The following is a 23898-nucleotide window of genomic DNA, read 5'->3' as shown; positions in this document are numbered from 1 at the left end:
ATACCTGAAGTGTAAAGAGGAAAAAAAAATTTAGAAAAGACTTTAACTGAAAAAGGACATTTTGATGAATCCTCCTTCTCCCTTTCAAAACAACAAATAAAAGAGTAAAAAGGAACCAGTTTTGTTTTTTGAGAGTTTTTTTCTCCCTTTATTCTTTGAGAGTAGGAGAAATTTCAGTTTGTAACATCAAAGTTCATGAGTCCTGCAGTGATTATATTAAGCAGCCATCAGAACTAGGAGGCTTGGGAAGGCCCTTGCTATGTCTTAGTGGGAATATAACCTAGAGTAAGTATGCTAAGTTTATTCTTTTGAATAGGGAATATTATTCAGAATGTCCATTGTTTGACTCTGTTGAATTCAGTAGATTTCATACTGGTCAAAACAGAGTAAGAAGTCTTCCCCTTAAGTCTTCTTCAAACAGCTTAATTTTATGCAGGAGTATTTTAGTAGCACTCTTAAAACTGTGCACTTTTCAAGATTCTTGGAAGTCTCAATCTAAAATAAGCTTATTCCATTGGCATATGGCAGAAGGAAAGACGTTATTCCGCTGAAAGATGGGAGAGACTGCAATGTTTGACCTATTTTTTATCTATGATTTGTGGCTTCTAGTTAGATACTGAAGCTCTTCAGAAAGTTAAATAAATAAATATGATTTGAAGTATTTTAAAGGCCTGTTCTAATTAATTTGCCCAAATAATTTCCTCACCTTTCTAGGACAGAAAAAATGTTTTTTACATTTTATAGTATTTAGTCAGTAGAATATACTTTATGCCATCCAGCTATGCACCATAAGACTCAACAAAAGAATTGGAATCAGATTACAAACTGTAAAAACCTGTAGTCGTGGTAAGTTTTGGTGAGCATTATATAGCATTCATATTACACACACCCTTGTGTGTATGCTATACTAATATCTGTTACCAAATATAGGGGATTTTCACCTTCCCTTCTAACTGCAACAATACAATCAGCAGGGAAGCATGTAGAATGCAACAGCAAACTTAAATTAGAACTGTGCAACAGAAAACATGCAGAACTTTCATGGTATCAGAATAAAGCATTTTTTTTTCCTGTAGAAAGCACATCAAAGAAACCCCACCCTAACATCGTTTCCTAATAGTGGAGGTTTCTGTACAGATACAGAAGGTAGAAAACCAAGGAAATTGGGCTGTTTACTCTAAACCACATTTAAATCTCCTGTGAATGTTATGTGGTAAAATCAACATTTTTGACATCTTAATTCAGATGCATGAATTATCTTCTCACAAAGAACAAGGAGATTAATAAAAACTGTTCTTTCAGAACCTCTCTGATTTAATACCTGCTTATATTCTGCAGCATATCTTGCTCTCATTAAACTGTATACACATGGTTCTTTTTTTTCCTATTTTTTAATACTTTTATTGAAAATCTTACATGTATGACTAAAAGTCATGGACGATATCTTTCAGTTCCATTACAAAATCTGTCATATATATATATATATATATATATATATATGCCTATATATATATATATTTCATACAACTAGAAGCAAATCTACTGAATTATGAAACAATGATTGTCTATTAACATGTAACTCAAACTAAATATGTTGTAGATGATTAAAATTATTTTTCTTTTCTGTTGGAGCTGAAGGCCACTTTCACATAATTAATTGATAATGCTGGGCTGCAAAAATTAAAGAGCCTTAATGATAATTTCTCATCCCCCAGCCTCACATCACTCATACATTAAAATTTCAGTACAAGGATCCTTCTCTCAGAAAGAAGTACTTTTAGAGTGAGCATCATCCTCTGTGGAGCACCTTCTGTTCACAAACACAGTTCTCTAAACAATTCAGTGTACCTCAGTAATTGCAGGCAGGTCAAGTCATTTCCAGTTAGGTACAAGCAAAAAATTTGCAGGAACAGATTCTAATTTAGGAACTCATCTACATTATATCTAAAACAAAAAAAAAAAATCTGAAATAATACCTAAACCCACTATTATACTTGAATATATGTCTTATTATCTAGTAATAAATCATGAAAGATGAAGTATAAATATTGTCGGAATAATAAAAAAGTTGTCTTATTCTAAGAAATCCTACTTCAAAATCATACAGTATATTAACCAATAATAGTTGTCCTTCTGTTTTGGCACTCCTGAACCAGCATAGAAATTATGTGTAGTGAGTTAACACCTTGGGGAAATAATACTTATGTGCAGCAGGATCTAAAGATGACCTCTGAAGTTAATAGTTTTACATTGTTTAACATAAGAAAGAAATAGAAAAATCTTTTACTGTGATTCATCAGCAGCAAAAGAGAAGGGAAGAAGAAGAGTGAGGTGTTTACAGTCTTTGAAGCATATAGCATGTTTAACCTTGAAAATTAAATCTTGCATTAAGACACTCCCAGCTACCTCTGCAGTCTTCTTTCAAAAAATTCAATGTACAAATATCTTCTTTAAATGTCTCAGACTTTGTAATGGCTCAGAAGAACAACTGCACATCCTTGGAGCTGCTCTCCTTTCTGTGGCATGAATGGTGGGTGGCCTTGTTTACTGTAATTTTTCCACTTCCATGCTTCATTTCCTACATTTATCTGAGACTGGAGAAAAATCAGCATGTTCTGACAAGTCTAAAACCATGAGGCAGTAAAATGGACCTGAATTTAGTGAAGATTTGAGTTCCAAAATAAATATAACACTTTATGTCAAACAATAATAAAAAAGGATAAATTCTCCTGTACAAATCAGAAGAGAGAATAAAAAATAGCAAATAGATAGCAACACCTTTTCTATACCTATATGGGCATCACAAAACTTCCCATCCATAGGACTACACCTCCATATTTATAGTTTTATGTGAATTTTAAACTACTTTGTAAGTTGACAATACATTGTGGAATTTCTTAGTACAAACAATAATTTCTTGAAAACAACCCAGAAAATTACAGAAATTTCTGATTAAATTGCTCAGAAGAAACACAAAAAATATTTCCTGGGCTTTTGTTTGTTTTCATCAGTCCTTCTGCTTTTGTTCTAGTAAGCTGTATGCACAGAGTAAAGAAAATTTGCTAAAAAAACCTTGCCTGTGTAAATACAATGTACTGTAATATTGTGTTGAGTTATATATTTGAAAATTTGTTTCTTCTTAAAACAGGGACTCTGTATTCTCAATATAGCAATACTAAGGCATTTACAGATACCAGCTCACTGAGGTGACTGTGTAACATACTCTTGAAAGTGAGTTGCCTCTGCAGGTATTTCAGGGTTGCTATCTATTTGAACGTGGCTGAGCATTTCATTTTATCAAAAATGCCACCAAATGCTCATATTCTGTGTGGTCAGTGCAGTCCCTAGGACAAGTCTAATGAAGATATGTTCCACCAAGGCAAAAAGAAAAAAAAAAAAACAAAACCAACCTAAAATTTAAAAAATGGGAAAATATTTACAACTTTCCTCAGTCTTTTAGGTTGAGTTTTCTGTTTTAAGATTCTTCAGTGCATTTTCAGAGAAAGGTTCCAAGGCTAGGAGTATAAGCATTCTGGTCCGGTCCCATACATATCTGCAAGCCTTTTAAAACGAGGGCCCCAGTCACTGAGGTAATCGTAGTTCTGGTCAGAGTTTGAGCTGATGGAATCTAAAGAACTGAGTGACTCTGCCACCGAGCCGTTCCCCTCAAATGCGTATGTCTGCAGGGAGTCGTAGGGCGGCGCGCAGGGGTCCACGTCAGCTTCTTTTAGTCTTTCCCAGATAAATTCCCTAAAAATGACATTATCTGGGATACTTTTAAAAGTCGGTCTGCTCAAGAACTGAATCTCAGGTGTCACGTCCCTTCTGGTCTTGGTGTCTCGCATGATGTTGAGGTTCCTCAAGGCAGCCATGTCAAAAGCCTCTGTGTCTTCCTCTCCACCACCCTCATCATCGTACCGCACAATGTTTTCTCTGATATCTCTCTCTTCATCAAAAATGAGGGGCTCTTTTTTCCGTCGCCTCATGGTGACAATCAGCAAGACAAGAACTGGAACAAAGAAAAGCTAGAGTTTTAGCAGTGCCAAAGTTTTCTCATATTTTTTCTAATGTAGGAAGTACCCATTAATTTATACGACAAAGACCCAAGGAATTTATACAGTTAGATGCAAGAAATTTGTGCAGTTAGATGTGAAACCTAGCAGATTATGAAATAGCTTTTAAACTATAAGCTTTTTAGACCCTAAGAATCTATTTTCCAAATCATTCAGGATTAGCGTCTTCATTTCTAATTCTAATATCCTATATTGTCTGCTAAGCATAAATTTTAGTTCAGTCTGACTATGAAAATCTCACAGCCAAGAAATTATAATAATTTGTAAACAAAACAAAAAGCTTTTCCTGAACTCTTAAATGCCCAAGTGATAAAAGCACATTTATAAATTGACAGAATAATATTTAAAAAACACAGTTTGGAAAGTGATGGCATTAAAGTGTATCATCAATATGTGCTAAATAAAAATAAAGTTTAAAAATTTTATATTGGAGAACATCGAATTTTTAAGCAATGTATAAAATAGGACTGTCTTAGTTCATGGAATAAAACCACTTCTATATAAGATCTCACTTTCCTGAAACGTGCAAAGTGCTGCACTTGAGATTTATGCCTTACATCTAATGACAACTGCTATGACTACAGTTTTCTAGATGAACCAGTAAATTGGTTCAGTAAATTGGCTATTCAATTTTAACCCTTAAATTTTCTTTCAGCTTGAAAGCTAATACTAAACTGCAGTGGCAGCCAAAAGCACTGAAAGAAACTAGCTCAAGTCTCCTCTTGTTCTAATGCAGTTTTGGTAGAGAAACATCACTGGTGACACACAAAATATGGAACAAATACTGTGAATATTGCATCCATCTCTGGAACATGATGGAGTGTGAATCATCCTCCTAGAAAATAATTAATACTATACTTTAGCATCTGGATAACATTTGCTGAGTTAATGACACTCCTAGGAAATCACAGGCATCACTATGACTGAAAAAATAACATTACGTTGAAAAGTGTCATTCCACATTTAATAAATCTCTTCTGATTTTATGATTGTTTTTAATGTTAAGATTATGTGGTTATATGCATACATAACATTTTCAATCTTTACTTACAATGCCAATTAGATGCTGTAGAAACATATGGAAAAGCAAAAGCTAAAAGGTGATAGAGATAAAATTAAGCTTGAGGTTCCCTAGGCAGTCTCAAATGTGGCCTCCACAAACTGCATGATGTGAGACTACCATTCTTGAAAGCCTTTTCATGGAGTGATCTTAAAATGAGTATCAATTAAGTCATTGTGAGAAATTACTTAATATTAGGACCACTTGGCTGGAATAAACCAGTAAATTGTACATGCAAGAAAGCTGTGTATGTCTACAGATGTTATGGTACTAATTGGAACTGGTTAAAGCCAGAGATGCCTTTCTGCACTATTTTTATTTCCCTTTGGAGCCACACATGTCTAAAAATAAAGCTGCAACTATATATTTTTTCCCCTAAAATTTTTGACAAATATATTAGGCTACAATTCTTTCCTCTTTTCTCAGCAGCTACCAAATGCATATCCAATAATCCATCTACTAATAGCTATCTCATGACTATATTACTATATAATCAACATCACCCTTTCACATTTTTTGCCCCTGGCATCTACCTGATTCATCCTCTACGTATTGAATTCAGAAGCCACCAGTTTGGGGCATTTTCCTTTGAACAATATTTACATAAGCAGTTTAATAATATGAAATGTTGACCTTTAAAGTGACATTTGTGAAATTTCAAAACATTCTGATATTTGTATAATAAGCTGTAAATTATACGGCAGAGAACATAAAATTGTCATTAGACACAATTGCACTCCACTTTTAATGTTTTCCCTTATTGTAAAAGATATTCTAAAGTGAAATTACCTTGCTGACAGTACAAATAGATATTTCAAACAAGATTTCTATTGACATAACTCCTTAATTACTGTTTTTAACATTTATTGCCACATTTTTATTGTCGTGTAAGTAAGCAGCTAATAATTTACTTTACTCAATGAATGTATTTTTACTCTACTGTCCCTCTTAACATACTTCATGTTGAAAGTTAAAGACATGCTAATCAGTGTAAAAGAGGAAACTTAGTAGGAAGGTCTGCCTAAAGGTACAATAAAAATCAAGATACAGTGAATGTTTTATATAGTGTTCCTTCTATCTCTCACACTTGCTTGAAGCCAAGAAAAATATGGAGTCTTTCTAAAGGTTAAATATTTTAGCATTTAGATAACTTTATAAGATTATTAATTTCTAACCTTTCCAGCAGCCATGAACAATAAAGTTTAACCTCTAAATGAACAAAGCTTTAGCTGCATTGCAGGAGCTGCAGAAATGAATACAAGCCCTAAACAATTTTCACTGCTATTTAAATCAAATGCAAATTGTTTCGAAGTTTTTTTCATTTCTCATTAAGTAATGGTGGGCTTTTAAGTCCTACATTTATGACAAAAGCAGACATTAAGTCAGTAATTAGGGACCGTCTGAACTTCTAAAAACCTAATTTCATGATTGTTAGAAAAGAAATAATACAGTGGAAAACCTTCAGGCACAAATGAGGGCACTAGATTGGCTCCATACAGATACATCCAACTCATACTAAGGAGATGAAATGACAATACAGATTTTGTATGTGATGTAACAAATAAAAAAGTCAATTGATATTTTAATCTGCTAATTATAAAGTCTTAATAACCAGAATTAACAAAGAATGATTTAAACTAACCTTTTAATTCTTCTGATTTACCTAAATTTTTAGAAATATTGATTTCCTTTAATAGGTACAGTAGCCAAGCAAAAAAGAAAAAATTGTTTGTCTTTATAATAGCTGTGGTAATGCACAGTTTTATCCTTGTATCTAGCATACATTAAATGTTTGTAGTTTCAGTACACCCAAATCAGTCTTTAAAAAAAACACCTTCGAATGCAAGAGTGGATTTTTGCTTTGCCACTTTTCAGTGTGCTTTCTGGAATTACCATGAAATTTCCATTTCGGTATGACCTGGTAATAAGTCAGGTTTAGTTCACCCGAACATATTTCTCTGGTTTAGTATTAATTTTTCCTTTTGTACTCAAGGCAACTGCAGCATAATTGTAAGGAAGCCATAAAAATCGTGAGAGGCCCTGAGGGGGAAGACTGCATGCAGCGCTATACAGAAAGGCACAGAGCTAAATCACAAGCATTACCGTGATTTGTATACACTACACCCCTAAGCCAGGAATTTACTATAGCAATAAGCCACATCAGCTGCGAGCAGATCTGCACACTGGTTTATGCCTTAGGTGTGTCATGATTCATAAAGCTGATGATTGGAGATCCCCAGCCATCTAAGCAGCACACTAATAACCTATTTAGTTATACCTTGCAGTTGCCAGTACAGTCAGATACGGTTTGGGGATTACAGAGGCCAAGATTCAGGGAACTTGAATTTAATTCCCACTTAACAAACTTCATCTATACCTGTTGTTTAATCAGTTTGGACTGATATTTGCAAAGTGACTGTGACCTTTAAATGCCCATACTGAGTGACCCTAATCAACTCTCAAACTTTCAGAAAACAGCTGCTGCATTTCATATTCAATCACTTTCTGGAAGTGTTGCTTTGGGTACCCCTAGTTAAATGTTTTCCCCCAGTTACACATTTATCACTTTTAAAACTGCAAGGCCAAACCCTACACATATTACATAGTCACATTCTGTACATGTTGTACTTATTAAGAGAATAGGATTCTTATCACTAGAACTGCTTCTTCTTGTTTACAAACCACAGTTTTTTGTTCTGATTTAATTTGGGTATTTTGATAATGATAACAAATTTGATGTCTTTCAACTGTAAAAAAATGATTCAAAGCTGTATTTTCAAATTATATTAATGTATTACCCTTGTAAACTCTAGTGCCACACCAATAGGAAACTTTCTTCAGTCTTCCTAAGAAAATAGGGGACACTAATAGATTACATTCAGAAGTATAAAAGGCAATAATTATGAAAAAGTATTGTGATAATATAGCTTTCCATACAAAGAAAACACTTAACTTCTCAAATGTGATTAGGTTATCTACAGGTGAATATTCTGTTTGTGTGATTTTATGTAAACATTTTATGCTAAACAGTTGTTACAAAAGCAGTTATTGTTTCTAGAAGATGCTAACTGAAAAACAAATAGTCTTGAATTAAATTACTGTATAATTTTCAGAAAAAGTTAAAAAAAATTCTACTTGCTTGCCTCAAAATTATGTGTAGTCCAAAATGAATCAAACTACCTTTTTTGTATGCTTTTTATGATTTTTTTTTCTTTCTGCAAAACTTAGCCTTACTGCATAATTGGAAAGCTGTTTTGAGTAATTAAAAATGCTGGAATTTTCTTGTGAAATAAAATTTAAAATTTGAACTCCATCAGTCAGTATGAAGATAGAGATTTTGGTTTTAAATGTTTTTAGCTTTTAAAAAATATTTTAGTTTGAAAACTTAGCCTATATCGTGTTATATGCAATTATTGTATAAAGAATGTAATTTAATAACGTTCTTTCTTCCTTCTTAGAGTCAGTGAAAACACTGGGCTTATCTAAAATTGATTACTTGCTTAAGTAAAAGTAGTAACACTAAGAAATCCCACTGAGACATTCCAGGTCTTGGTAAAGACAAATGGTTATGTATCAGCCATAGGGAGATATGGTGCAAGATCAAAAAGTTTATCATACTACAAGAAAGTAAGACCTGGTTGAGAAGTTAGGACCCTGGTGCCAGAAAGCATGTATTCATTCCATCTATGCAAATTTCATGCTTTCTCTGCTTTACAACTGGCACCCACATTAGGATGACATCGATTAATGTGACTGGATTTGTACTGCGTGTTAATCTTGGGTTAGGCAAAGATATTGATCCAGTAGACTGTATTCTCTTTTCACTGATAAAGTCTTACACAAAATGTGCATCCCTTGTTCCAGTCTTGGAACCATTTGCCAGCAGCTGAAGCCTGTTTTTTATGCTATTCTAGTAGATCTTCAGCATTTTTCTCAGGGAATTCAAAGAGCAAAAGTAAATTCCTAGCAATACCACCATGCAGCTGATCCCAGAAAAAATATTCTAGGAGCAAATGAGGGAAGAAGAAAATCTCTGGGACCAGACAAGCTGCTGGGTTTCATTAGGCATCAGGGATGCTTAGGTACCTCTTCTTTATGGACACTGGCATGCTGCTAAAACGGGATGCAGTGCCCAAATGCAGTACTCAAAGCCAGGGTTATCATAAAAACACAGCCTAACCTGTTCCTGCAGCTTTGAACTGTACTCAAAAGGAACAGTTTAGACTGGAAGGGATGGTGGCACATGCAAATGTCTTTTTAGATAAACAATGTTGATGCCTTCAGACAGATGACTTTGGAAAACGAAAGTCTTTGACAAATAAAATCAGTGATGTGGTGGTAATAAGCAAACTTTTTTTACCAAACGCTTGTTCAGAATAACTGGAAAAAAAGCTCATTTGTTGGTTTATTTGTTGTATTTCACCCCTGGTGTACCGAGTAGAATAAGCAAGTTATTTGGTGCCAACATGCTTTGTCTCTACTCAATGGTCTTCTTGAAATCCTACTGCTTCTATTTAAGAAAAGTGTATGACCAGACCAAGCTGCATGGTATCTAAAGCAGTTTCTTATGTAATCTTCAGAAACCAGCTTTTCATGTATAACACAAATGGTGAGATTTACTTTTTGGATCAAATGAATTGCTATGGTTACAGGACTTTTATTCCTAAGTATATTGGACTTGAAGTTTAAAGCGGGTGTTTTTTCACCGATAGTAATGCCAGTTGATATAAGAGAATATTTTTATATCTTTTTGAAGTCTAACATTTAGCTTCATGTCCAAATAAAGTTCATTTGTGTACATAAATTGGCTAGAAATGCTACTAGAAAAATGGTATTTAAAAATGTTCATTAAAACTTCTGGCATTCTGGCAATAATTCCCTTCCATTTCTTAAACTTAGGCCTAACCATGTGTTGAGTGAGAATAAAGTCTTATGGTGTTAGATTTTTTTATGTCACGTAGATGGAAAACTTTAGAAATGCCACCTCCTATATATATATATATATATATATATATAGAGCTACTGAGTAAGTTGGTTGCAGAGGTAGTGATTTTTATTACTCTGTAAAAAAAGTATGCAACAGGTTTTTCATTTTGGACTGCTTTAGAAACGTTTTAGCAGAAGGAACTTTTCTTTCTAATAGTTTCCAGTGACATGAATCAGAGTGTGAAAGGAGACATATCTGTACATGGTAGAAATACTGCCATGGACAGAAGTTTGGACACAAGTCTCTTGTTTTGACCTATGCAAATTACTTTGATAACAATGGCAGATAAAACACCACTGCGATTATACCAACATAAGAAGATTGTGGTCTTCTCCCTTTCCTTAGACTGGTATGTACAGACAGGGAATAGAAAAATCTCTTAATTGATAGGAAAACGGATGAAAATTCTTTTGTGCTGAACTGGGTACCCTGTTAACATAGGAATTTTCCGACAGAACCCAAAACTTCACTTTTGCTCAACTTATTCTTCATCTTTAATTCTTGATTTGAACCTTTATTTTCCCATGTACTGCTTAATGACTAGGTATTACATGAGAAATGCTAGGCAAACTAGGATGTTAACACTCTTCCCCGCTTTTCTACTTCTCAACAAAAAATCCAGCTGTGCTACCATTTGCAGAAGTGACAAAAGATCACTCTGCAAATGATGCCAATAAATTATGGTTCTCATGAGTAAATTGCATCTGTTTTATTTTCTGAATATCTTTTGTTCTCTGCAAATCAGTAAATGTTTAAAAACAGTTATGCCTGTGGAAAAGGGACACACTGATAGTGGTTAATGGTGAGTATGCCAAACCAGATGCTTCCGTAAACTGTACTGTCTATTTCTTAAATATTGCATTTGATGCATGTCAAACTTTTTTTTTCTTTTACTGTAATTTCTTATATCTGTCTGGAGGCAATTAGATATAGAAACAAATAATCTAAATTGATAATCCCAATCTAAAGGGTTTTTTGGGCTAATGATACAAAATACTGTTCTTTCTTGAATACTTTCTTTGCCTGTCCACAGAAATCAGGGTGGAGGGGAATGTTGAAGTTTATATGCATGTATCTTTCGCCGTGATGCATTGAAGGGAAAATAAGGGTAAGAGAAAGCAGACATACCTAGCAGTGTCAAGACACAAGCCAATATTGCTATCAGGGCTCCAGTGCTAAGTCCTGCAGGCAAGATGTATGCTTCTGCATTGCATGTCTGAGCAATACCATCTGCATCACAATCACAGACCCTGATGGTGAGAGTATTAGTGCTACTAAGTGAAGGTGATCCACTGTCCACTATGAATATTGGCAAGTAGAAAACAGACTGTTCCTGTCTTCGAAACCCATTCCTTTTGGTTAAAACTGTCGCAGTATTATCTAGATAAAGGAATAAAAAGACAAATTATAAAATATGTGACTTTTCTGAAACACAAGCTTATAAATACTATAGCCTTCTACTTGAAGACTTTATAAAAACATTAAAATTATTTCAACAAGTTTACCTTTCCCAGTCATATACTTTTGAAGCTGCAGAGGTAAGATCAACTGAGAAATCACATACAACTAAACAAGAAGACTTTTAATTTCAACAAAAGAATATTTCAAAAATGCAGAGGTCCATTTGTTTTTAGGTAAGCTCACATTTTCACAACCTGGACAGTTAGGTGAAGATGAGATAAATGTAAAAAGAAAAAAATTACCCTTCAGTGATCAGATTAGGTATCTAAATACATGTTTCCAGTTAATTTACAAGCATCTATTTCAACTATTTACAGCTATAGATATCATAATTATGGAAGCAATGACCATAGTAATAGGAGAATAGGTTCTGAAGATCAATGAAATATTTTTCAAATGCAAAAAAATTTCCATCCATGCACAAACAAGGTAATTGTGCATGCAACAAAGAAATGCTGTTGTTCTCAGACTCTTCTGAGATTCAAGATGGCTATTATAATCAATCTATAAAATGTATAGATTGACAGTGGTCTGAGTTGTGTGATTAAAAAGCCCATGTGTTCAAGAAGATATGTGCAAAACTCACTGTGTACTCACTGAGTTACATCTCCCAGCATGTATAGAAATGTCAATTCAGTTTATCTATCTATCTATCTATCTATCTATCTATCTACTTACCTATCTATCCATAGACAGACATGTTGGTAGTCAGCAAAGTTGTCTTATTGTGTCATCTATTATGATCTATCTGGCAAAATATGCAAACACCTCTTGATATAACATCACATGAGAGATGCATAAAATATAACCAATGTTGAATGAGGCAGCTGCTGCTGGGTCTTGTACCTCCACCGATTTTACAGGCATTACAAAAGTCTAGTATTACTTTTATTAAGTTATAAGTTCTTAGGAAAGAGGGTCTCTTCATTAACTACGTTACAGTTTTCATTATGTCAGATTTCTGAACAGTCCTATTCTAATGCACTTTTATTATTTTGACTGTGTTACTGTTAGAATCTTCAGTTTTAAACTGCAAGCTGTTCATATGAAGAAAATTAAGCATTTAATTAACCACATGTAAGGTAAGGCAAGGAAGATCTGCATGAAAAAATTTTATTAGGTCACACATTACCCTTACTGAATATTATTCAAAGTCTGCCTGTACAAACAGTGTCCTTCAGTGTCCATATGTTTGTTTTTCTTGTTTTACTAATAGGATGACTTTGTAGCTCTGGCTAAGTACTGATCCATAAAAGAGCAGTGCAAGAGCAATGCCCTGTCTATTTAGTTCTGTTTGCTACAGCTAATAGCTAAACAGCCTGATACATGCCCAGCTGCTGTACTGTGCAGTAAAACTAATGAGGGCAGTAATTAGAGTGTTCTCAGATATTTTAACTAACAGAAATGGGATGTCAGTGTGAGTCTTTGAGGAAACAGTCATAAGAAGTGTGTGTAAATATTATAGGCAGCTTTCATTATCAAAAGCATTCTTCAAAAGGGGAGATACTTAGTTACTGAAAAGATGTGTTTTTTCTAAACCAAATAAAAACTCCACAAATCCCAAAACATCTCCATCTATTGTGCACTCATTTTTTACGCCCTGAGTTATATTAATAAGACATGAATTCCTGGACATTTTTCAGTCACTGCCCCAAGGTAAAATATAATTTAGATAAAAACCCATAAATACATGCAAAAAATGTGAAGAGTGACTGATAAAAAAAAAAAAAAGTAAAGATTTAGATTTGATGTTGCTCTGCTTGGCTCAAGGCTTTAAATGATCCAAGCAACAGCTTAATTCCTTTGACAAATAGTCTACAGATAAAATTATTTGGCAGGCCGATTGTAGTTTATTTCTTTACCACAACAGAAGTTTATGAGGTCATAGAAAACATGCTACATTGAAAATGGAAGGTGCTATTGATGAATATTTACCAAATCAAAGTTTTCTTACCTTTGTTGTCCTGCAATGTAAAATTGTGGTTATTTGCTGCCTCTGCTGTTAAACTGAAGTAGAACTGATGGCCATTTGGTGGGTCATCCTTATCAATTGCACTAATCTTTTGGATCACCTGTTTTGAGATACATCAGGGTTTCATTGAAGCATATGTACATGTACATTACATAACCCCTCTGTTACCTACCAAAATATCAACCCTCCCTCAAGTTCTAATCATCTTGAATTTTGGTTTTCTAATCTCCCAAGCATGTAGAGACTGTTAATATGTGACTCAGCTCTTTACCTGTACCAAATTTATTGGCCAAAGCAATGACCTGCAGGCTCTGGGAGAAAGTTAGGTCCTGTCATTTGCCAGAGCTTGGAGTAATAAACTACATAGCAGTGGAAGAAGTGTGTCTTCTGGATGGCTCTTAGTGTAGTTCTCAGTGGTTATAATCAATGTTGTAAACCTTCACAAGGGAACCGTGATGTTTCTGAGCATTCAAATTCATGGGTTTTTTTTTTAATATAATGGAAAACAGAAAGTTACATTGTATTATTATTGTTTTCTCAATTTTTTTTACTAATAGTTTTTTAATTAATTTTCTAAAATTCTGTCAAAATCTACCTCTAAAGAAATTGTCACCACTACTTAAAATCCACAAAATTTGGAAACTCCAGCTTTCTGGTCTAGTTCTGATCAGAGCACAGGGAAAACAGAAAGGTACAACAATAAGAGCATGCATAGTCTGTGTTTCTCATGAACACAATCGTAGTGGGTTTTTGTCAGAATTTAAATTATGAGGTGATTTTGAAATGTGCAATAAACATCTACCACAGGAAGGACAATACACTGGGAGAGGAACAAAAGCACAAAGTCTTCCTGGAAATGTGAAGGATCTTTGCAGGTGCAACATCTACAAGTTTTCTGGAAGTGGGAGGAGAGACTGAGAAAGTACAGGTATTTTGTGAGGTCTTCCAAAGTAGAGGGGGAAAGGGCAAAAATGAGGGACACAAAGGACAAAAAACAAGCAATAGATTTAGTTAAGTCTAGGACTACTTGGAAGTTATTTGTGTAGTTGAAAATATAGGAATAAAAAATAGGAATATATTCCCATTGTGAAACTGTGTCCATACTTCCTAGGTGGATTAAAATGTGTACTCATTTTCAGAATGGTGGACATTTAGTCTCAGAATGACCTTTGTGTTACTGCTTCCCACTTCTCACAAAAATTAGGAGAAAGTATGTGTTCTCAGTATTATTCAAAATTAGGTGAATTAAGTAAAATTTATCAGTTATACAAAAGAAAGCCAGAGATCTTAACACAACTTTCAACCAATATTTTTTATACCTGGATCTTTCCCACTGTTTGCTTGTACTGTTCATCAGAGCCTCATTCTTACTGTTATAAGAGGATTTTTCTTAAATCTGGAAGGCTTTCATAAGGAATGGCTGATTATCTGGTAAAAATAAACATAAAACCTATCAAGACATACCTGACCCGGCTGAGCATTTTCACAGACAGTTGTCTCATACTCCATGGCAAACTCAGGGGCATTGTCATTGATGTCAAGGATTGTGATGGCTACATAGCCTCTCCCAATCTGTGCTGGATTCTCTACAGGAAAAAGTCCAATAAAACAATTAAGAGGAGATCCTTGCAAGTTATTCTGAAGGTCATTATCTTTTTTATTTGCATTCTTCTTTTGGATATGCGTGTCAAATCAATTATAATCCCTCCCTCAAACACAAAGAAAGCTCTTGTCTTGATCTTCTGGACCAACATTTATGTACTCCAGCTGCTTCAATTAATCTAAGATTTTACTCTCAGGATAAACTGGGAATCTTACTCACTAATCACAGCACTGAATCAAATCACATGGAAAGATAAAACCAAGATGATGTAAAATCATCAACAAGCTAGCCAGAACATCACTATTCATACAGAGAATAGCATGATTATTGGAGGTTAAACTTTTTTTTTTCCTGAACTTCAGATGGATCAGTCTATTGACAAGTCAAAACCAGAATTTTATCATTTATGTATAAGAGAAAAGAAGAGAAGGCTGCATTCTAAAGCAAACCTCAAAGTATTTAAAGCGTACACACACTGAGTATTTCAATACTGTCATTAGCATTTTGAACACGTTAAATATGAATCACATCCTAAACTGGTACACATCTCTAGCTAAACTATGAGTATGTTCATTGCCCAATGTCATACTTTAACCTTAAACAATAATTATATTTTGGACTAAGCATAGGGACATCAGTGGGTGCAATACTTATTTTGTTTCTCTTTCAGAGCAGGGAAAAGAGTTGTTATAATCCTTTTTCACCAAAAATTATTATATTAATGTTACAGCAGGACAAAATAAAAAACTACACAAAATTTCAAACATGTATTTTTTTTTTTATAATGTATTGCAGCCTCCTTTTAATAAATATTTTAAGCATCCAAATGTCAATCACAAGGTGGGAGTTTTTTGGCTGTTTTTTATATCACATGTGAAATGCCAGAGAAGCAAGCCTTTTTGACACCAAATTTCTCCTCTGCAGACATAAATATGAATTAAAGCAGTACAAGTTTTTACTTGTGCTCCTAGACCTTCATTCGTTTCAGGTATGCCCCTTGTCTACCTCATCAGTTTTGCTACCACCCAGGAAAAGTTTTGTGTTCTGTTTTGTGGTTTTAGACCAAAATACTACTTGTGATAATAGAAGATAGATTCTTAGAGACACTAAACGATAAATCTTAACTTTCAGGTTGAATGCTAAATTGAGCACATTGAAATAAAGAAGTGATGATTTTTGCAATAGCAAGCCACAGAACTGATAAGTTTTTATTATCACAGCCCAACAGAGTAGTAATAAAGATGAAATTTGAAGATATAAGTTCTTCAAATATAAAAGTACTTTATAAAATGTATTCAAAGGAGAACAAGTTTATGTTTGAACCTGCATTAGAGGAATTCTTGTATTGATTTGAAACACTACATTTTTTTAACACTTTTTATCTTACACCAGAAAAAGATACCAAATACAAAATAACTTCTACGGTGGTATCTTAGAGTCAGGAAAATGAAACCACATTAGATTCACATCCCCTTTTCTTTACAGCTTTTAAGAATGCTGTGGCTGACCAATAGCAATCAACTGTGAGCACCCTCACTGAGATGGGGTAACCACTCTCCCCTATCTTCCATATCACCTTTCCTGTAATGACACTTACTGTGAGACTGCTGACTGAACATATTTCATCTTCCTTTGTATTTGTCTTTCAGAAGACAAAAGAATACACAAGGTGTGAAGCAAATGAAAGAGGAAACACCTAAACTGTTGAATTTTTATACTTTGATCATATAGATTTCTTTTGGATTAAGCAATATGTTATTTTTATCTGCCACAGTTTGCAGCTGCCAGAATTTCTCTTAGTGAAGCTCATCAAAACCAAGCCTGAAGCTTTACACACAAACTGTCGATAAAATCTTCCTATGGATACTTACGACTTTCCATGGCCAAAACTGTGATATTATGAACAGCATTAGTTTCCCTGTCCAAAGATTTGGCAGTTGTAATGACTCCACTGTTGGCATCAATATTGAAATACCTCTCCAGATCCGTGTTTCGATCTATCGAATACCTAGGTAAAGGATGAAAGAAGCTTTTCATTTTTGCTCATTTACTGCTTGTAAAAATATTTCACTGATTTCTTATTAGGAGGAAAACACTTCCACTGTTTCCTTAGTTTGAGCATTGCTCAGTCCAGTTTCCCTGGGGCATTGAGAGAAGCAAGGGCGCTTGCAAAGGTGAGAGAATTACACAGTGACTTGTGCTAAAGTGGCAGGCTACACTCCCAGAGTGTCATCTCAAGTGAGGTTACAGGTATGCCTCTGTCTTTTCTTTCTTCCTCTATGCTGTAAAACAAACTCAGGAATTAATCAAAAAGCATCCTCCTGAGAGCCAGCTAAGGAGAAGATGAGACGGAATTGGCTACAAGGCTGTACCAGCTGGGCACTGATCCCATGGGGCTGGCAGTCTGAGCACAGAGCTTTCTATCACCAGCACAAGAACCCCTGAGTCACCCAGAGCTGCAGGGGAAGAGTGAAAAAGGGAAGATGATGCAGTCTTGGGTCAAGGGATTGCATGTCATCACTGTCAGCTTACAGTGCTTTACTGTCATTAAACACACACAGGCTCATGCCCTGAACTCTTTGGTTTAACACATCTTTACCTCCCAATTTGTTTTAGGAAGGGGAGCTCCTTAGGAGCTCCTTAGCAAACTGAAAATAGCATAAGAGAAAAGGTCAAAACAGCTGTGGGTGATATTCTTATATCCCTTTTGAGAGTAAGGGACAGCTCATTAGGCAGATTTAGATTTACAACTGGAGTATTTTTGACATTAGATTTATAAATGTGTCAGATTCTTGCACTCTCATTTAGGTCGAGTATGTACTCCAGAGCACTTCCCTACACTCAGGATGAATTAAAATGTCTGAACCAGATCAAGTGTGATCATTGCAATTACTGACATGCTGATGATATATTAGATTATTGATATAATATAAAACAAATTCTTTGAACAACATGGAAAGAAAGAATTGTGCAAGACAATTAAAAAATGTGACTTCCTAGTCACATTGATCTTATGAAACTAATTTTTTTTGTTCTATGTTCTAATATACATCTTCTTTACTGCTTTACTGTGTTTTTATCTTTGCCTCCTAACTGTATAATCTAAGTGAAGAGCCTTGTTACATAATTAGAATTGTTTACCTGTATTATGTCACAGTGAGAGAGAGAATAATGAGTTGTAGCAACAACAGTAATAGCAGTTTTTGTGGATTACTGCTTTCCCTCTTTCACTTTCTCTTTTCTTTTTTCATTTTGTCTTAACTGTAGGCCATTTTTCACTTTATTTCTTGCCCGCACTGTTGTCTATTTGGTCAGCAGTGTTCTACAGCTGCTTTGAGGCTGGCAAGTTTCCCCATGAGACCATACCTGTCACCTCTGCTATGTAGTCAATCTTGGCAGGCCTCACAGCTGAGATTCAATCTCCTGCCAGATTTCCCTTAGAAATCCTTAGATTTCCCAGTTATTAAGGCTGTAATTATGTAACTTGAAGAGTCAAAGGAGAAGGAGGAGAAAGAGAAGGAAAAGGAGGAGATGGAGAGGTGAGAAATACAAAAAGGAAGAAAGCAGTAAACGAGGGAGACAAGGAGGGAGACAGGGAAGGAGGGCAGAAAAGCAAACAAGTTATATAAATTGGATGATCTCCTTATGAAACAAGGAGAAAAATAATTCTATGCATAGGAAGCAGTTTCCCTTATTTATAAGCTTTGTATCCATACTAAAATTCTAAAAAAAATATTTTAAATATATTTAATCCTTTAATTCCTCACAGCCATAGTACTTGAAAATCTTTGAGCTGCAGGGGTTTTAAATCCTTTATTTAAGCTAGTTCAAACATCAATAGTTCTCTGGTTCTTATGAGATAGCCTCTTATTTTCAAAACATTTATTATTTCCCCTAGTCCTTGGTATTGTCAAGGTTCTGTGTCTGATCTTGTAATTTCAACATTTTCTGAGTTGTAACAAATCTAGATTTTAATCAGTATAAATATAATCCAATGTTTGGAAGTTGGAATACTTATTTATAGATTAATAGTTTAAACTCCTTAAACAGATCACGAAAAGTTTTATACATTAATCCTCCTTAGCACATTCCAATTTTAGGTGAATCTGTCTCTGATGTATCAGAGCATATATGGAACATCTTTAAATTATATTATCTTTCAGTACCTTTGACCATGTACATAGCAGGTTCACAAGCACACAGATAAATCCTCACTACTTTTCTTTTTTCCTCTTCCTCAAATTCCAAGAAATTTTGAAGCAGAAAGAATCTTCAAGGAATTAGAGGGTGATATTATTATTTTTTATGCTGGAATTGTAAAAATTAACCTGATCAAGGCCAATAAAGTCATCTTTATGTTTACAAAGGAGTCTAAGCATTCTGAGCATGGCCTACATTAATGGAACTGTGTTTAAGCCTATTCTAACTGTTTCTGGTAGCCAGATATTATACACCAGATACTAACATTAGTGCCAGAAAATACTGACACAGCAAAGATAAATTTCACAAGTAAATCCATGCCAAACATTCATCTAGAACTTGTTTATACATGATAGGAATCATCTACTTTGAATAAGTTGCAAATATATAACGCAAGAGATAGAACACTTGCATCACCTCTAGGAGTGAAACATATGCTTTACTTTTGCAAAAGATCTCTGCTTTAGAAATTTCACTTGATTCTCAAGTTCATTTTCAATGCATGAAAGGAAAGACTTAACATTATGAAAACAAATACCCACAATGATCTTTCCTAGGTATGCCCTAAGTGAGCAATAAAAACAAATGAAACAGTACTAACTTTTAATTGTGTAGGAGTTCCTCCCCCTGCAGGTGTTTAAATTCACAGAGTTTCTAAGTTTTAACCATTACTCTCTAGATCCTTTGCATGCCCCTTTGAGAATGAATATTACTATTGTGCATAAGAAAAATAACAAGTAGCTCATTACTGGCGTAGCTAAGGTGGTGAGTCTTGAGCTCTGACCTTAGATACTGGCAAGCATAAGATTGAGAATTTGTGTTCTCCTATGGTTTCTCAATGATGTTGGACATTATATTGTGGAAGACTTGCAGGTTTTTCAGATATTGATGACAAAGGAAGATGGCCTTGACAGTATATGAATTTCTACTGATCATACCTCTTCCCATTCAAATGGAAGATATTTGGCTGCAGCAAAATTTACAAAACCAAAAGCCTCTAACCACCCTGAGTAGAACAGGATGCATCTCATCCTGTCCACTTTTCTAATGTAAAAAGTTTTTATGAATGTTTCCAATTTATGTCCTATTACATTCTCATTCCTAGTGCACACAGACTATGAATCATTATTCAAGCATGCGTGTATAATATAGATATGATTTTTTATCCTGGTCGATTTAAGAGAACATAACTTGCTATAGATAATAATAGACTCTTCCTAAGCTTAGAGAGTAATAAATATGAGCGATTTTTCAGGTGATTTCTTCCCTTTGGGATTCTGAAATGATATCTTCTCTTTGTTTCAAAGAGATTTCAACTTTTTTTTTTCAGAGATTCTGCAGTTCAGGTTATAAAAGTTATGCAAACTCATAAAACATCTGAATCTCCCTCTGCAAAGGAATAAAGCTTATTAATGACTTGCAGTGTAACCAAATCCCCTCCCACCACCAGATGAACAATTTCAATGCAAAGGTTGAATAAATAATTAGGAACTCTTGCAATTACCTGACAGGACTGTTTGAGGCATCGGGATCATGGGCTGCTACAGTTCCAATGATTGTGCCAACCTTTGCTGCTTCGGACACCACCATGGAGTACAAACGGGAGGTAAACACAGGTGGCTCATCAACGTCCTCTACAATTATCTTCACTGTTGTCATATCACTGAAGGGCCCCAGACTCAGGAAACGAGGGTCAACATGCATATTGGCTGCTTCTATCCTCAAGGTATAGCTTGTCTTAGCTTCAAAATCCAGCTCCTACACAGGAAAAAAAAATATTTGGAAAATTTATTATTCCGTGATGCTGACGAAAAACTGTTTTGCTTAAAAATTTCAGTAAGTATAAAATGAAAATACCTTTGCCATTTGTATGCAACCATCACTTTTGATGACAGACCATAGTTCATGGTTAATTTTTCAGCTTTCTCAAAAAACTATTTGCAGTGTCTCACTAGTGAATATTCCGCAATGACTTAAGTGATAAAGATAGTTCTACCTTGTGAGTGAAACAAATTTATAAGATAATTGCAAAAATTTCTGTAACTTCTGTGAGCACCAGATTCTCACTGATTATTTCACTATTGTGAATTAATACTTATTTTTGTCTTATTAATATTTTATCTAAGCTTATGGCAAATAACATGTGACATACTACCCAGATATAAGAAGGCAATATAATCTTTAAGGTTACTTACAGGTAACCTCATTCATAAAATTGTAAGTGATATTCTTTTCTGTCTTGAATTTCTTTTGAATTTATTAGGTTTTGTATAGTATTTGGATTGAATAAACAATATTTTCTCCAATATGTTATAAATTTGAGTAGAAAATGTGGCAATGACCTAAATTACACTGCTTATATCACAATATTTTGTACTGAGATGAAGTGTGGAGATTGCTTTTGTTTGTTTTGCTTATTAAGCAAAATACATGTAATTTTTTATACCTTCTTTCTGTTTTAATTTTCTTCAATGGAAGTTTCTTTTCAAATAAATACTGCATTAGAATCAAAAACTACCCCCCATAAAAATGAGACATCTGTGATCTGAGGATATTCAGATTCTTCAGAAAGAAGAAAATTTTATTTGAGAAAAGAATGATTTTAGCGCAGAGGCCATTACTGAAAGAAAACATCAAGTTAATATTAGAACCTTTTACCCTCTATCTATAGTCTTAGTTTGACAGCTTGCACCAAACAACCAACTAAATATTCCTTTGTAATTCCAAATTTAATCATTGTAAACCAGCAGCAAAATACTGAAGCACTTCTAAAGCTGCAGTCTGGTTACTCAACTATGTCTTCAAACTATAATTCCAAGTGTATAAAACAGATTAAAAATGTTTTTCTGCAGTTCTGCTACTGAATACATCACAGGGATCTGAGATGTGCTTGCAAATTAATTCTCCAGCATCTGCAAAACATTCCAGTATTCACTCAGAGGAGCAGCAGAGGTGAAACACACATCTGTTGACCTACAAGGGCCTAAGTTCTCCATCTAGTTACAGTCGGATAAATCCCAAATGAACATCTTAAAGTCGGTGATTACGTTGATGCGATAATGCAGCTGCAAACCGTCTAGAGTCAAACATGAAAAATGAACTGCAGCACAACACACTCAGAAAGGCACTAAACTTTTACAAACTCTGTGTGGCAGCAAAAGGCTTCTCCAAATAGGAATACTTGTGATCCTCATATTATGCAAGCACTTCTTGCACTGAATCAAAGCTGCAGTATCCACAGCTCTTGGAAAACAGATTTGCTGAAATAGAAATTTTGTCTGGATACTGCTCCCTGTACTGGATACAACTGGTCAGAATTCATTAATAAAGCATGTATAATAGTTTTTTTTATTTTCACTTTGGTTTTATATTTAAAGGACAATGCATGTGTTATAAAACAACCTCATAGCCATAATGCAAATGCAACATGATGTTGGAATGATGAAAATGCCTCAGAAACTTCCTTCTGTGGTGATAACAACTAGGCAAGTGATATGATCAGATGAGCAGCAAGGTTAAAGAGTGGACAAACTCTTAAGACATCCTAAGGCATTACATTATCTAATAAAAGCAAACTAATTAAAAAATTATGACCTGAAAAAGAGCATAATAAATAAAGAAATGATAATCCAAAAAATGTGAAAGGCAAAAGGCTAACATTTGTTGAATTAAAAAAAATCCCCAAAAACCCCAAAAAAACCCACTAAAACCAAAACTTCCCCTCAAAAAACAAAAGTGCTGACCCTTTAATAAACAGTATATTTTAAATCAGAACATACAACAGTATGTAGTGGAGAAAAGAAAGCTGATTTATCCTCATGGTATCTGCTGAAATTGGGTGATTGTGATTACAGTGATACCTAATCAAACACATGAAAATTTGTCATGAGGCTGCAGAAAAGATAACTTCTTCTGGCATACTAATGTCAGCAGCACAGTCCTTCAAAGTAAAAAGAATTATGAAATTTCTGATTTAATAGACAAAATTTGTACCATATATGTAATTGGAAAAATTATATAAATTTTATTTTTGTTTTAATAGACTAGTACAACAAAAAATAAATATTCTTCAAATTAATTTTAAGACACTCACATATCTCTATATTGATTAAAGAAAACTACTTTAGATCTTTATTAACTGAAATCATAAAGAAGCGTATTTTCATATGAATTTTTATTATGAAGGAGTGTTAGGCTAGTAGGGAATTCACCAAAAATACACACTCGTGAGTAAAGTATTTCCTCATAGAAAAGGATGAAAAACTAACAGTGGTGTAGATATATATTCTAAACAGTCTTACTAAGTGTATGTTCAACCTTCTCTAACATAGCTATGTACATCTGAGAAAACCACCATATGGTCCTCAGTGTGACTGTAGTGAAATTCTTCCAGGAAAGCTATCAGCTGGTGATGCCTGCTTTTCACCAGTCACTCACTAGTAAGGGAATCTCAGTAACTGAAAGAAGTAAACATCTGCTCTTAGCAACATGAATCCTTCTGTAGGATTCCCTCAGATATATTCTGGTACCCAATGCTGCTGG

At 34.4% G+C, this 23898-nt stretch overlaps 1 protein-coding gene across 1 annotated transcript in view; it reads right to left on the bottom strand.

Moving 5' to 3' along the window:
* Window positions 1-1130: 1130 nt before the first annotated feature.
* Window positions 1131-23898, bottom strand: part of CDH7 (cadherin 7) — an 82758-nt gene continuing 59990 nt past the window's right edge. Inside the window, exons 7-12 of the mRNA XM_054284834.1 lie at window positions 20861-21114; window positions 17028-17164; window positions 15018-15139; window positions 13536-13653; window positions 11249-11500; window positions 1131-4009 (exon numbers count right to left, since the gene is read on the bottom strand). Coding sequence (XP_054140809.1) covers window positions 3516-4009; window positions 11249-11500; window positions 13536-13653; window positions 15018-15139; window positions 17028-17164; window positions 20861-21114 — 1377 coding nt within the window. The 3' untranslated portion in view covers window positions 1131-3515. The remainder of the gene's footprint in view (window positions 4010-11248; window positions 11501-13535; window positions 13654-15017; window positions 15140-17027; window positions 17165-20860; window positions 21115-23898) is intronic.

Source organism: Melozone crissalis, unplaced genomic scaffold, assembly GCF_028551555.1.
Source record: "Melozone crissalis strain CALT ecotype California unplaced genomic scaffold, PUWL_Pcris_2 ptg000042l_1, whole genome shotgun sequence".
NCBI lineage: Eukaryota > Metazoa > Chordata > Aves > Passeriformes > Passerellidae > Melozone > Melozone crissalis.
The sequence above is the reverse complement of the archived record's forward strand: the minus strand, read 5'-3'. Positions and strand labels throughout refer to the sequence as shown.